The sequence below is a fragment of the Megascapheus bottae genome, chromosome 6 (assembly GCF_031878675.1).
Source record: "Megascapheus bottae isolate mThoBot1 chromosome 6, mThoBot2.hap1, whole genome shotgun sequence".
Lineage (NCBI taxonomy): Eukaryota > Metazoa > Chordata > Mammalia > Rodentia > Geomyidae > Megascapheus > Megascapheus bottae.
The window spans coordinates 59,247,839-59,264,246 of NC_143514.1; the positions used below are offsets into that span (position 1 = coordinate 59,247,839).

The window sequence follows — 16,408 nt, forward strand, 5'->3', positions numbered from 1 at the left end:
GAGCTATAGCACAAGAGTAGGGCGGTAACCTTGAGCTGAAGAGTTCAGGAACAGTGCCCAGGCCAGAGGTCAAGCCCCATGACCCCCCCCAAAATAAATAAATAAAAATAAAAAAATACAAATGCTCTTTACACTTGTATGGCTATAACCTGGCATGTCTTCTAAATACATGGACAAATAGTAAAAGGAGATTGTAAGTACTCAGATTATTATTGAGTTTGTTACCACAAAAAGTTGAGTCGTGTCGGGCAATGGTGGCTCATGCTTATAAACCTAGTGACTCAGAAGCCTGAGATAGGAGGATCATGGTTCAAGCCTCAGTATACTCTCTCTCTCTGTTACACACACAGAGTTCATGTGGTTAATTTAATTAATAAAGTGAAAGTTTTGCAATTGTTGTAAGGCAGCATGTCTGTCTGGGAAGTTGGGCAATATTATGAGAAAAAAAAAAAGACCAAGTATTTGCAGTACAACACTGAATTTTGTATACCCTAAATATGCATGTTTTTCTACCTCTTTTAAACCCTATATCCATTGGTACTGAGGGAGCATTACCAAGATATTCTTTCTTAGCTTCTTATATCCCTCTTGGTTTTCTGCCATCTTCCTATGTGTATTCTACATGTACCGTGCTGGTTTCCACAAGGAAGGGAGGTAGTGTTGTGAGCATTTAATAGGGTGAAAATATTAGCATGATGGATATAATAAATATAATATGAAAATGGTATATTGTGGGATGCTAAATGAATATGATATAAAATAGTGATATAATAATATGAGAAGAGTAGAGTAATTAAATGAATACAGTAATAAATGAAACTAAGAAATATATTGCCAAAACAAACTTGTACCTAAAGGCTTATGGACATGGGAGATAAACCATGACTTAAGGACACGTATGACTGTAACCATAGGAACAGTCAGGAGCCTGGCTTACAAGATGAAGTATCTTAGGAGCCCAGACACCTGTGCAGAATAGATAGAGCAAGCAACCAGCACATCTCTGGGCACCACTGACCAAAAGGTATAGCCAATCCAGACAGAGCAAGGACCAAGACGTAACCAATCCAAATCAAACACGAAGAGTTTGGGCCAGAGAGAAGCAGGCCAAAGATCAATATAAACCAAGGAATCAGAACTAGGAGCAGCACTTCTGCTGGCCTTAACTGAGACTGCGGTTCAAGGATCTTTGGCCATGCAGAAGCTGTTCCTTGCCCCAGAAGACCGACGGCCCCGGAGCTCACACAGCAGCAAGACTGGGAGCTGCGTATAACATCTGACAGGCAGGCCCTGTTGGACTTTAGGGTTGAGAGATGTCGGAGAGGTGTGCTGGGTGGGCAGATTAGGATGAGGCAAGTTAGGACTAGAATATAGGAATTAGAATATAGTGTCAACTCTACTAAACTATGTTAAATCAATAAACTATGGTGCATCATATTTTCTGCCTATTGGTGAGTTACTTCGCCTGCTCATGACAGGTACACAGTGAGTTACCTGACACATACACTTGGAATGAAAATTAGGTAGCTGACAAAGTTACTACTACATTTTGACAAAACTCCTACATTTTGGTTGTAGCCCTCCAAACTTTACCTATCTTGACATTTTCCCTTTTAGAATTAGAGTTTTTGACATGGTGGTACATATGATAATCCCAGCATTCAGGAAACTGAGACAGGAGACTGGAAATTTCAAGGTCAGTGTGGCCTACATAGCTAGACCCTCTTGTGGAGGTGTGGCTCAGTTGGTAGAGCTAAACCCTCTCTCAAAAACAAACAAGGGTCGAGGGCATTTCTCAAGTACTAAATAGACTGCCTAGCCAATATGGGTCCCTGTATCCAAATCCCAATACCATCAACAAACAAAGCATAATACAAACGCACAAAAGCCAGGTGCTAGTGGCTCACACCTATAATCCCAGGTATTCAGGAGGCTGAGATCTGAAGATCACTGTTCAGAGCCAGAGTGGGTAGAAAAGTCTGTGAGACACTTATCTCCAATTAATCACTAGAAAACTGAAAATGGCTCTGTGGCTCAAAGTGGTAGAGCACTCTCCTTGATTGAAAGAGCTAAGTGACAGTGTCCAGGTCTTGAGTTCAAGCCCCACAAGCGACAATAACACAACAGCAACACCACACAAACACATGCACTCCACAAGCAAACAAACAACAAAGTAAATAAAAATAGGATTTCTGGAGGCCGGGAGTTTGGCCTAGTGGTAGAGTGCTTGCCTAGCATGCATGAAAACCCAGGTTCAATTCCTTGGTACCACATATATAGAAAAAAGCCGAAAGTGGTGCTGAGGCTCAAGTGGTAGAGCTCTAGCCTTGAGAAAGTCCAAGGACAGAGCTGAAGCCAGGACTGGCAAAAAAAAAAAAAAAAAAAAAAAGGATTTCTGGGAAGTGGTTCTGTGGCTCAAGTAGTAGAGCACTAGCCTTGAGCTGAAGAGCTCAGAGACAGGGCCTAGGCCCAGAGTTCAATTCCCACAACCAACAAAAAAAAAAAAAAATAGGATTTCTGGGGTGGGGCTTTAGCTGAGTCCTTGTCTAGTATGGGTAAGGTTTTGGGTTCAACACCTCAAAATAAAAAGTATAGTCAGGCCAGGTACAGGTGGCTATAATCCTGTAATCCTAGCCAATCTGGAGGTAGAGACCTAGATTCTTTAAAACTAACCCAGGCAAAAATGTCCATGAGACTCTGTTTTTAAAAGAGCCAGCAAAAAGCCGGGCTGGAGGTGAGGGGTAAGCAAGCTGAGCAAGAGTTCATTTCTTTCCTGACATAATTTGTAATGCATTAAGTACTTTGGAGATAGGATTCTGCAGTCTTCTTTGCTGAATATATGCATAGTTTTTTTGTAAGTCTTTTTCCTCTTCTAAAGTGTAGTGTGAATTCTTTCACATTTAGTCTTATAGAAGAGGGAGAGGGGTTAAGACCAATACCTGGGCATGAGTACAAATAGCTTTCTGGACTCCCTTGTTCCTTCCTTTGTCTTTTTTATTATCCTGTGAAGCTTCCCAATGCAGGGTTTTATGCTGTTGTTTTGTTTCAGAAATACTAACTCCTGATCATAGTCTTCAATTTCCTAATTTCCCTTGAATTTCATATATCTGATTAGAATTTCTCAATATAAAATATATCTTTCAGGAACTATTTTCAATATAATTTAGAGTCCAGAAGATCATTAGGAACAAGGAGTGCTACAAATAAAATAGCTTAAGGTATTTAAAATGACACGTTCCCATTTTCTTCTAGTCAGACTGGTAGAAATGCAAGGAATGGAAATGGTCTGATGTTTTTCTCACTTCTCATTTGTTTTGGACCACAGGCTCTATTCTGATTTAGGAGTGTTTCCTGCTCAGCATTTCAGCAATAATTCTCCCTATGGTCTACAGGATCCCTGTTCTCCTTGTTTCTATAGCAACAGTCCTGTGTTGCTTGGCTAAAAGCAATTTTCTGCTGCTGTGGTGAAGCCCTATTTTTTCATTCCTTTCTCTCCTGTTGCCTTGGTAACCAGCCTCTTCCTCTTCTAGTCTCTTGGTGGTGAATCCACAACCCCCTCCCCCCCACTTATTTTTCTCTTTCTAGTAACAGTCACCTGGGCATGACTTGGACAGTGCGATTCCACCTGTGAGTGAGAATACTCTGTCATTGTCAGACTGTCATGAAATCAGCCTCCCCTTTCCTTTCTTTGCAGCATTTCTCTAGCCTGCCATCTTTCTGGTGGTTGTCATGGTAACTATACCCTCTGAAAGTCTCCAGGCAAAGGCTCTACAGTTAACAACCATCATGCGAGAGTGTCTGCCAATATTCGGCTACACATCTCCATTTTAAACCTAGCCTCAGGCAGGGTTCCACAAATGAGAGAGAAGAGAAGTTTTCATCAGAGTAGACTGGGTTGAGAGAAGGCAGTACCAAGGCCCACAAACTGATGTTCTCCAAGCAATATACATGACTATAAGGTTCAGGTTGGGTCTGAGGAGATTTAAGTGATTGACTAATGTAAAGGAAGTGCTAGGGAGGCAGAGATGTCATATGCTATATACTTCAGAATTCAGTCCTTTGACACAAAGAGTTGTTCTGGTTCAATCTTAGGTAGAGAGCCGATCTTAGAACCTTGAACTTGGGATCTTACCCTGTAACTCAGCTTGCTTGCTGGGTTGCTTGGAGTCATGTCTCCAAACCTGACAATTTGCTAGGTAATTGGAGGAGCTGGAAGGCTAGTATGTGTGTATAGGGGAAGTGGCTCATCCCTGTTATCCTTGCTAGTCTCCAGGCTGAGATCTAAGGATTTGAAGCAAGAAAATTCATAAGATTCATCTCCAATTAAACAGCAAAAATCTGGACGTGGAGATGTGGCTCAAGTTGTAGAATGACAACCTTGCGTGAAAAAGCTAAAAGGTAGCGCTGAGACCCCAAATTCAAGTCCCAGTACTGGCGTGCACACGATTTTTTCCTCTTTTTACTGGAGAAGTTTTTGTTTGTTTGCGAGTCCTGGTGCATGAATTCAGGGCCTGAGCACTGTCCTTGGGCTTTCTCAAAGTTAGAGTTCTACCCCTTAAGCCACAGCACCACTTCCAGCTTTTTTCTATGTATGTGGTACCAAGGAATGAAACCCAGGTCTTCATGCATACTAGGCAAGCACTCTACCACTAGGCCAAACTCCCGGCCCCTTGCCCCCTCCCCAGTTCTGAGGCTTAAATCTAGAGCTTCGGATCTCAACTTCCTGAGTAGCTAGAATCACAAGTGTGAGCCACTCTGCTGGCTTGTAGTTCATCTTATGTGCTTTTGTTGTTCCTTGTTTTGTTTTGGTGTTGGTACTAAGGCTTAAACTCAGGCTCTAGGCTGGCTCCAGTAGCTTCTTCCCCTACTCTTCAAGGATAGTCTTTTAATACTTGAGCATCACCTCTATTTTCAGTAATTTTAGTCAATTGAAGTTGAGTCTCAGATTTTTCTTTCCTAGCTGGCTTCAAACTGAGATCCTAATATTTCAGCCTCCTGAAAAGCTAGGATTTACAGGAATGAGCCAGTGACACCTGGCTGTTCTTTTTTCTTTTTAGACAGGATTTGATTGTGTAGTCCCTGCTGCCTGCCCTCAAATTTATAGAAACCATACATCAGACATTCAAGTGTTGAGATTGCAGTAATGTAAAATAAAACCTTTGTGTTTGGTCATTGTTCTCATTGGGTTCTGGGGATTGAAGTATGGAGCCTTATGGATACTAGGCAAATGCTCCACTATTAAGTTACAAGCCCAGTTCCCAAACCCCTTCTCTCCTCCCCCCTCAGATCTTAGGGCTTGAATTGGAGACAGGGCACTATCCTAGAGCTTTTTTCTTCAAGGCCAATGCTTTATCATTTGAGCCAGTTTCACTTTGGCTTTTTGGTGATTAATTGGAGATAAGCTCTCGTGGATTTTCTTGCCAGGTCTGGCTTTGAACTACTATCCTCAGATTTTAATGTCCTCAGCAGCTAGGCATGCGCCACTAGCAAGGTCTTTCCCAAATCATTTTTGAAAGGGGTATGTGCAAGTTCCTAAACTTTGGTCCTTTTTGATCCCAAGTTTTCCCACCCTCACTGGAATCTAAGAATTGTCAGTATTTTATCCTTTTTGCATTCTTTCCATTTCTTCTTTTAGTTTTCTAGATTGTTGTTTACTTGCTTGCTTTTCTGTTTTCATCATATCTTTTCCATCCTTTGGCCCAGGAGATGGAAAATTTTGTCCTGCCTTCTGATTACCTCTGAGGTTGGGGAGTGAAAACATTAGAGCAGCCACCCCTTGTGTGAGAATGGAGCAGGTCTAGTTATGGAGACTGCCACACACCTTTTACCTCATAACCTTCAGCACCAAATAGACAAGTCATTCTTCTCTCCATCGAATGATTGAGGTTGGGCGAAGGGAAGAGGGAGGAGTCTATTCTCTACCAGAACTGTGCTTGGTGGGTAGAAGAGTACAGCAATACTTAGAATTTGTCTTTTGTCTTTAAAGTCAGACAATAAAATACACCAGAGGCAAATAGACAAATAGTGACATAAAGAAAAAGAGCTGTGCCTTGAAAGAAAGAATAGTCGGGGCCGGGAGTTTGGCCTAGTGGTAGAGTGCTTGCCTAGCATGCACCAAGACCCGGGTTCAATTCCTTGGTACCACATACTTAGAAAAAGCCAGAAGTGGTGCTGAGGCTCAAGTGGTAGAGCTCTAGCCTTGAGAAAGGCCAAAGACAGTGCTCAGACCCTGAGCTCAAGCCCAGGACTGGCAAAAAAAAAAAAAAAAAAAAAAAAAAAAGAATAGTAGCACAAATCTACTTTAGATGGAACTACCATTCCCCTTTTAAGAGAACAGGTAATTGAAGTTCTCAGAAAGATACCAGCAACTAGTTCAGGACAGTCTTTCAGGGATCCTCCTAAGCCTAGGCACCTTTGTCTCCAAGCTTCTGCCTCCCTAGTGCTTTCCCTGGAGACCCCGAATTCCGCGCAGGCGCACTGTGAGTGTTGCTATGGTAACAGCGGCCCCGGCGCAGGCGCAGTGGATACCAAGATGGCGACGGCGGCTGTGGCACGAGCGCTTCCAGTGGGCCCTGGGCTCAAGGGTCTGCCACGCAGGCTGCCGCTTGTAGTGATTCTCGGGGCCACCGGCACTGGCAAGTCCACCCTGGCGCTGCAGCTAGGCCAGCGGTTCGGTGGCGAGATCGTCAGCGCTGATTCCATGCAGGTATGCCCCTGTGTCTGGGGGCTGGGGAACCCGGGAAGGCGCCTGCAGGCCTCGGAGAGTGGACACGGGGCGCGTGGTCGCAGGGACTGACCCCGAGGCTTCTGCCTGCGGAGGAGGTCGGTGGAGGGACCCCAGGCTTCCGAGGCCCACGGTATGCCGAGCCTTTTCCCCTTGGAGGGCCTCTGATGAACTTGCCACGCCGTTACTCTGGTCTCCATTTACGGAGGCCTGGACCACGGAACCGGCTTTCCCCGCGTCGCGGAGCGCGCAGGAGGAGTGGGTGGTGTTTCCGCTTATAATGAATACTGCCTTTTCGAGTGGCATCTATTCCAGAGCTTTTTGCTGTCATTCTCAACCCACCGGGCCCAGGATAAGTAACATAGCACCCAGTGTGTACGGGGCAGTGGAACGGGGCGGGCAGTCGGGAGATCCTGTATTCTAGGCAGATTCTGTCGTCGGCTCGGGATCCGCGGTGTCCTTTATTTGGGCAAAGCGGAGGAAATGTCGCCTACCTCACAAGGCTGGAGTGACCAGTAAAGAGATGAGGAGCATGACTCCCCCCGAAGAAGGCCATGGGTGTGAGACATGCTCGCACTTTTAAGACTTTTAATTCTGTGGCCGAGGGAGAAGGTTGTTTCCTTTCTTAAGCTGGGAAGCGAGGAATACAGTTTTTCCAGATATTTGCCGGAGAGAATTTGCAGTATGTAGTGTAAATGAGATGTTGGACATGAAGTCAGGCTCTAAACTGAGCACCAGGCACCACCCCTGAGTCTCCTGGCCTGTTTTCTACCCTTATTGGTTCAGTTGGGGGTCACAAGAACATCAGCACGCATGAAATGATAAGGTAATTTACCAAACTTTTTTTGTTTGTAACGTATTTGCTGCTAGTGTTAGAAGACAGAATGTAGCTCGAGTCCCAGCCTTATACAATTTCATCCTCATATCTCTGTAGCTTTATTTTCCTCTTCTGAAAAATAGGAAGGACAAGAGCAGTCATACATTTTTTTTTTTTGCCAGTCCTGGGCTTGAGCTCAGGGCCTGAGCCCTGTCCTTGGACTTTCTCAAGGCTGGAGCTCTACCACTTGAGCCTCAGCACCACTTCCAGCTTTTTTGTTTTCTATGTATGTGGTATCCAGGAATCGAACCTGGGTCTTTGTGCATGCTAGGCAAGCACTCTACCACTAGGCCAAATTCCCGGCCCTCACACAAGTTTTTTATGATTAAATAAGATAACACTATGTGAAATAGTAAATACAATATATAGCACACAGTAAAAACTAAAAATATGGTGACTATTTTTGCAAGATCCTATTGCAAATATAAGACCATAATCCCTGTACTTAAGGAGTTTTAGTCTGGCTAGACATGAAACATGGCAGAGCTAATGCTTATGGTGCTTTGCAAGGTGGACAGGATTAGGAGAGGAGAAAGACTTTAAGGCAGAGGTTTTATGGTAGGCTATTAAATATGCAATTTCCTTTCTTTTTCTCTCTTCCTTCCTTTCTTTTTCTTTTCTTCTTTCTTTTTTTTTTTGTGGGTCATGGGGTTTGAACTCAGCCTGGACGCTGTCCCTGAACTCTTCAGCTCAAGGCTACTTCCCTACCCCTGGGCCTGGGCATTGTCCCTGAGCTCTTCAGCTCAAGGCTACTGCCCTACCCTTGAGCCAAGCCCCACTTCCCATTTTCTAGAGGTTAATTGGAGGTAAGAGTCTCAGGTCCTTTTGTGCCCATCTGGCTTTGAACCTTGATCCTCAGATCTCAGCCTCCTGAGTAGCTAGGATTACAGATGTGAGCCACCACGCCTGTCTTGATTCCTTCTTCCTCCCTCCTTTCCTTCCTTCCTTCCTCCCTCCTTTCCTTCCTTCCTTTCTTCCTTCCTTCCTTCCTTCCTTCCTTCCTTTCCTTCCTTCCTTTCTTCCTTCCTTCCTTCCTTCCTTCCTTCCTTCCTTCCCTCCCTCCTTCCCTCCTTCCCTCCTTCCCTGCTTCCTTCCTTCCTTCCTTCCTTCCTTCCTTCCTTCCTTCCTTCCTGGTTCTGGGACTTAAATTCAGCATGGAGGCACTATCCCTGAACTTTTGTGCTCAAGGGTAGTGCATTGCCACCAAGTCACAGCTCAATTTTTGGCTTTTGGTGGCTAATTGGAGGTAAGAGTTTTACATATTTTCCTGCCTGGGCTGGCTTTGAACTGCAGTCCTCAGATCTTAGCCCCTTGAGTAGCTAGGATTCCAGGTATGAGCCGCCAGCACTCAGCTTAAATACACAGTTTTGGAGAAGAAAGAAATCAGTGAAGGCTAGCGTGGTTATGGAAAATGCTGTAAAACAGGGCTTGAAATATAGATCAAGTTTAGGTGATAAGAAAGAAGACAAAGTATACTTATACCAAAGGAAGGAACATGAATGAAGATTTTAGAAGGTAAGCAATGGGAACGAATATGTAGGGCAGTGAAAGAGACTTCCATAGGGAGATAGAGACTGGATATGCGTAACATGCCGGAGCACCTGTCCATAAGCAGTGTGTGTGATAAATTGGGCTTGGGTAGGTAGGATGGGGCATATAAAATTGTTGTGTGGTGTAATTATAAATATTGTGATATCTCAAGAGTCTCGCGTTAGTGGCTTATGCCTATAATCCCAACTATTTAGGATGCTGTCATAGAGGATCATTATTCAAAGCCAGCCAGGTCAGGAAAGTTTGAGAAGACCCTTATCTCCCATTAACAAGCAAAAGAATAGAAGTGGAGCAATGGCTCAAGTGGGATTGTACTATCCTTGAGCAAAAGTAGCTCAGGAACAGAGTTTAGGCCCTAGTTTAAGTTGTAGGACCAGTATAAAACAAAAACAAAAAAATCTTATGTTTGCTTCTTTTTTTTTGATCCAGAGGTTTTGGTTTGATGCCTCACACTTGATAGGCAGGCTTTCTGACACCTGAATCATACCCTCAGCCCCTATATAGGCTTCTTAATTTTTTTTTTCCCCAGTCCTGGGGCTTGAACTCAGGGCCTGAGCACTGTCCTTGGGCTCTCTCAAGGCTAATGGTCTGCCACTTGAGCCACAGCACCTGCTCTGGCTTTTTCTATGTATGTGGTACTGAGGAATCAAACCCAGAGCTTCTGGCCTGCTAGGTGAGCACTCTACCACTAGGTCAAACTCCCAGATAAAAAAATCTTTATAATCACTTTAAAAGTAGTTATTCTGCTCATGTGGTAGAACACCAAGTGAAATAAAAGGTCCTGAGCTTAAGCCCCAGTATCAGTATGCATACGCACACGTGCGCGCACACATAGACACAACCAAAACCCCACAAAACCCCACTTTGAATCCCCACAGCTCCTGCCTCCTATAAGGGCCTATGCCTGTGTAGTGATAAAGCACTGCTCCTGGGCAGTAGAGGCCTGCGTTCAGCTCCAGTTCTACTATTTCCTCTGAGATTTTGGATCTGTTAACTGTGAAATAATGGTATCTACTTTTTTGAACTCAGAATGTTGCACTTGCTCTGTTTGCTTGCTCACTTAGTTGGTATTCTTTATCACTTAAACTATGCCCCAAGTCCTGCTTTTTGCTGGTATTGTGGAGATGGAAGCTCTGATTTTCCTAGCAGGCTAGTTTCAACCCATCATTCTTCAGATCTCAGCCTCCTGAATAGCTAGGATTATAGGCATGAGCTACCATTGCTTGGCTAGACAGAATGGTGCATTGTCTTTCATAGGAATATGCTACACTTTGATCATGATATAAAAGGAATTTTAGGATTCATGTGGTAAATCATTATTGTGAATTCACAGCAGTATCTGTCAGGTAGAGAGTTGTGCGACTGGTGACCACAGTTACAAGAGATAATTTTTTGTGGGTTTTGTGTGTGTGTTTTCCCATACTAGGGTTTGAACTCACAGTTTTGGACTTGCTTAGCAGATGTTCCACCACTCTAACACTTAAGCCATTCTTCTATAAGTAAGAGAGGATTTGAACGCCAAGTCAGTACCAAAGACAGAGAAAGCTTACTGGAACAAAGGGGAAACTTGACCTTCTGGAGAATTTAGCATGGTAAGCTTCCTCATTAACAGCCACATGGGCTAAACAGTAACTGAATGGAAAAGGAATAACTACAAAGGTTTTTTGTTTTTGTTTTTGGGACTTTGAACTGAGGGTCTGGGTGCTCTCCTTGAGCCTCTCTGTATTAGTATTCTCAAGATTAGTATTCTATCCCTTGAGCCTCAGTTCCACTTCCTGTTTTCTAGAGGTTAATTGAGATAAGATGTTGGGAGCCAGAGTGGAATCAAACTGTACCTTGACTTGCATCAGATGATGGCTATATTGTCTTATTGCTTTCTGGCCCTATTCTATGTAAATGACCTGAGAATTACCATATGAATGTAACACCTGGAGGTTCCCTGGGAGAGGAGGAGGAAAGAAGGGGGAGTGGAAAATAAACGCGGCAGTCTCGGCAGTCTTTGCCTGGACTGCGGACATCCCGGACCCGGTGTGTCTGTCTCTCTTCTTTTTCTTCCTAGTCCTTGTCCCCTATTTCAGGAACCCCAATCTGCGAACCCTGGTTTGCTGCCGGTTGGCCCCGGCAATAAGAGTCTCAGGTCCTTTTGTGCTAGGGCTGGCTTTAAACTGTGATCCTCAGATCTCAGCCTCCTGAGTAGCTAGAATTACAGGTGTGAGCCACCATGCCCAGCTATGCGATCCTTAGTCTTTTATTCCCAACACTGGTTTTGAACTCATGGACTTGAGAGATCCTTTGTCTCCAACTAGCTGTAACTGTAGTCCCCTTCTCCGCTCCTACCAGGGGTGAATCTTTTTTTTTTTTTTTTGGTTGGTCATAGGACTTGACTTGAACTCTGGGCCTGGGCCTGGGCCTGTCCCTGAGCTTTTCAGCTCAAGGCTATTGCTCTACCCCTTGAGCCATAGCACCACTTCCATTTTTCTGGTGGTTAGTTGGAGATAAGAGTCTCACAGACTTTAGTGCCTGGGCTGGCTTTGAACCTTGATCCTCAGATCTCAGCCTCCTGAGTTGTGGAGACTGCAAATTCTTCTGCCCCACGTGATAGCTAGAATTACAGGTATAAGCCACTGGTACCAGGCTAATCTTTTCATTTTAATGATCCTTTTAGATGTAGAAGGGTATCAGGCCGGGTACAGTGGCCCATGCCTGTAATCCTAGCCAGTCGGGAGGCTGAGATATGAGGATCGAGGTTCAAAGCCAGCTGAAGCACTAAAGTCTCTGAGGCTCTTATCTCCAATTAACCACCAGAAAACTGGAAGTGACACTGTGGTTCAAGGGGTAGGGCAGTAGCCTTGTGCTCAAAAGCTCAGGAACAGTGCCCAGGCCCAGAGTTCAAGACTGCAACAGACCAAAAAAAAAAGTGTGCCAGTAAATGAAATATATTGTAAAACACTATCTTAAATGCTAAGTTGTCTTGCATCTCATTGGCTTTTGGTTGTCCTTTGTTCTCCCTTAAAGGTAGGGTCTATCCAAGGAATTTCCTTTCCAGAGGAGTACTTGTTTTAGTAAACATGGATTAAGTAAGTAAGTATAGAGATTACTATGTGAGGCAAAAATATAATGGGGTTGTTGAGGGTAGCAGGTCTAGAGTGGTAATTTTATCTTTGGAGCCTGGTATACACTGACTTGCTTCTGTATCTACCTAGCATCTGAAGGCTATGCATGCCTCTCGTTTCCCATTATTCTTATGCATTGGATTTGTGGAGTATCAGAACTACTTTTTGAGGGCTCACTTACGTAGGCATTCTTGTTGGGCTCTACCATAGGTTTCTACATGGCAGATCTTACAAAAATGAGGAATTTCTGTGATTAATTTTCTCTTTTATCCAAACCCTGATTGTGCCACAAACATATAGGAACATAAATAGTTTCATTCAATAGTTGAGAACCTGAATTCAAGGAGGAATCAGAAATACAATCTCTGTTTTCCAGGATAGAAAAACAGAGGTACAGAAAGATTAAAGAGCTGACTAGAGATCATACTGCAGGATGCCTGTGCACCTGGAAATTGGATCTGGGTCGTCTAACTCATTTGTAGAGTCTGATATATTGCAGGAAGATGATACTGAACATCTTCTTTTCAGCCTGAGTCGTCTTCTTGGCATGTAAATTCACGGTACAATGAGTCGCCTTCAGTGGTTGGATGAAACATTGTACTGAGAAATTTGAAAGCACTTGCTAAACATGTACAATGACTGCCTGGAAATACAGACTCCAATATATGCTAAGAAAAAATAACGTGTTCTGTTTGGGTTTATAAAAAGGAAGTATTTCTGATGCCTCAGTTCTTCTAGTCCTGTGGAGAAACACTAGTCAGAACTAAGAGCACAGTTTCATTTGTACTTTCCCAAACGTACAAGAGAATAAGGAGATGATTTTTGGCAGTCTGACTAGTAATCAGAATATGTGCCATCTAATAGATGTGGAGCTCAGTGTTCTGTCTGCTGTGGGACATAATTTAAGATCAGTGTTTTCTACTAAAGAACGGCCTGTGTAATAGTGCTCAAGGAAGATCTGGGATGCGGGGGGGAGGGGTATGAAAGAGACAGGCTGGTGGATCAGGTCATGAAATAAGAGACACAAAGATGGGTTAACCAGGAGTGGGGGCCTACCCAGAGGCTTTTTGCTGTCACTATCAACTGTGGTCTTATTTATTTACTTACTTATTTACTTATTTATTTTTGTCGGTTGTGGGGCTTGAATTCAGTGTGTAAGTGCTGTCCCTGAGCTTTTTCACTCAAGACTAGCGCTCACAGTGCCACTTGCAGTTTTCTGGTTGTGGGGATAAGAATCATATGGACTTTTCAGCCCCTGCTGGGTTTGAACTGTGATCCTCAATCTCAGCTTCCTGAGTCACTAGGATTCCAGGTGTGAACTACTGGTAAGATAGTCTTTTAAAATGACTCTGACAAGGGGCTAAAAAGGAAATCTTAAAATTTTTTAACTCATCTGCTATAAATACATCTGATCAGTTTTTAGGTCCCTGGGCTCACCTTTATTTTAATTAAATTTAGTTTTTCTTTGGCTATACTATTATGCTGTCTAAGTGGTACATATGTGGTTCCCTTTTTTTGGGGGGGGGGCCAGTCCTAGGCTTGAGCTCAGGGCCTGAGCACTGTCCTTGGACTTTCTCAAGGCTAGAGCTCTACCACTTGAGCCTCAGCACCACTTCCAGCTTTTTCTATGTATGTGGTACCAAGGAATTGAACCCGGGTCTTTGTGCATGCTAGGCAAGCACTCTAACACATAGGCCAAACTCCCGGCCCCCTCACCCCCCTTTTTTTTGGTCGGTCATGGGACTTGAATTCGCTCTGGGTGCTCTCCCTGAGCTCTTCAGCTCAAGGCTCCCGCCCTATTCCTTGAGCCACAGGGCCACTTCCAATTAATCACTTTTTAGTGAATAATTGGAAATAAGAGTCTCACGGACTTTTTAGTGCCTGGGCTGACTTTGAACCCTGATCCTCATATCTCAGGCTCCTGAGTAGCTAGGATTACAGGCTTGAGCCTCCATGCCTGGCTTCTAGTTACTTTTTTTTTTACAGCTACATTGGGAACTTTTGTTGTTGCTGCTGCTTTTTGTGGGTAGTGTGGTTTGAACTTTGGGCCTGGGCACTGTCCCTAAGCTTTTCAGCTCAAGGCTAGTGCTATATCATTTTGAGCCACAGTGCCACTTACAGTTTTCTGGTGGTTAATTGGAGATAAGTGTCTCAGACTTCCATGCCTGGGCTGGCTTTGAACCACAGTCCTCAGATCTCAGCCTCCTGAGTAGTTAGGATTACAGGCATGAACCATGGGCACCTGGCTGGGAGAACTTGGAAGTAAAATCTTCCATGCTAGGAGGAAGGAGAAGTGACTACTGACCAAACAGGAAGCCACAGGAAAGCACAAATGGGACTTGAAGATTCAGTTGGTTCTGTGACGAGTTGCCCTGATGCTTTAGTGCTTGGGGCACGGTGTTGACACAGCTTTGCTTCAAATACAAGCACTGGTTAAAAGTCTACAGTAACTTTAGGTGTAGGTGCTCAACTTGATTTAACCGAATTGGACTCGTGTAATTTGTTGGATTCTTTTTATATATTTGAATTAAACCAGGGTCCTGTTTGCCTTGTTTACCATGGACATCCAGAAGCTTCACTGGTCCATTCTTATTGTGGCAGCTACAGTTAAAGCTCTCACTTCTGTACCAAGAATGGTGAAAATAATACTGACAAAATAATGAGTAATATACCAGACAGCAATCTCACATATTATCACAGAAACATTGTCACATTATTATCTTCACCACAATCTGTTGGGGTAAGCACTGTTACTTTATCCTGCCCAAATTACTTTCTTGAGCCCTTACCTCTGTGCTGTTCTGTATTTTCCCTCTGGTTCTTTTCTTTTTCCTTTTCTTTTTTTTTTTTTTGGCCAGTCCTGGGCTTGAGCTCAGGGCCTGAGCACTGTCCTTGGAATTTTCTCAAGGCTAGAGCTCTACCACTTGAGCCTCAGCACCATTTCCGGCTTTTTTCTATGTATGTGGTACCGAGGAATCGAACCCGGGTCTTCATGCATGCTGGGCAAGCACTTTAACCACTAGGCCAAACTCCCGGCCCCTCCTTTTCTTTTTTCAGAGCTAAGGACTGAACTCAGGGTTTGCACTTGCCAGGCAAGTGCTCTTCCACTCAGCTAAATCCCCAACCCCTCTCTAGCTCTTCTTATTCATCCTTCCTCCCTTATTTCCCCTCTATCATACTTTATACAATTTATCCGTATACAAATAGAAAGAATAATCCTGCTGGGCATGGTGGCTCATGCTAGCTATTTAGGAGGCCGAAATCTGAGGATGAGGATTGCAGTTCAAAGCCAGTCCGGGTACTAAAGTCCTAGAGACTCATATCCAATTAGCCACCAGAAAACTGAAGTGGCACTGTGGCTCAAGAAGTAGGGTAGTCGCCTTGAGCTGAAGAGCTCAGGGACAGTGCCCATGCTCACAGTTAAAGTCCCATAACTGACAAAAAAAAAAATTCCTGACAAAAAGAATAGCACAAGTACAGTGAAGGATGAGTTAAAAGTCAAGGTCCTTTTGTGTGTCTTCAAAGAATGGTCAGCAGCTGTTTGTCAAGAGGATGCTTGAGGGACAGTTGCAGGAGGTGAAACTATTTAGCCTGGGAACAAATTGTTGAAGCCCTCAAAAGCCACTCCATGAGGTTGGGGTTTTAACAGGGAAGTGATATTAAATCACTTTGATGAAGTAACTCAATGTCTGCATGTAGAGTGGGTTAAGGAGGGAAATCAGCGGAAGATTCTGTGACATTAGCTTGGTAGAAGGCGGTGTGGGCTGGCATGGCTGGAAAGATCGGATAACCTATTTTGACATCATTGAAACAATGTCCTGATTTGGAAGCTTTATGAGAAGAAAATAAAATGAAAAAGCCTTTTTGTGTTTGGAAAAAGAGAAACATACTTATTGGAAAAGATCCAAATAATACCAAAAGTGAAAAGAAAATATCTAAGTATCTAGTGGCTGTTTTTAATATCTTGTTATACATATTTCCAGAAATAATCTGCACTATCTACATGTGCAATTTTTTTTTTTTGCCAGTCCTGGATCTTGAACTCAGCGCCTGGGTACTATCCTTGAGCTTTCTCAAGGCTAGTACTCTTATCACTTGAGCCACAGCACCACTTCTGGATTTTTCTGTGTATGTGGTACCAAG

General features: G+C 43.8%; 1 protein-coding gene across 3 annotated transcripts in view; it reads left to right on the forward strand.

The window, feature by feature from the left end:
* The first annotated feature begins 6,526 nt into the window (after positions 1–6,526).
* Positions 6,527–16,408, forward strand: part of Trit1 (tRNA isopentenyltransferase 1) — a 43,872-nt gene continuing 33,990 nt past the window's right edge. For all 3 annotated transcript variants that reach the window (XM_090335153.1, XM_090335155.1, XM_090335154.1), the window contains exon 1: positions 6,527–6,706. In XM_090335153.1, the coding sequence (XP_090191279.1) occupies positions 6,533–6,706 (174 nt within the window). In that variant the 5' untranslated portion in view covers positions 6,527–6,532. The remainder of the gene's footprint in view (positions 6,707–16,408) is intronic.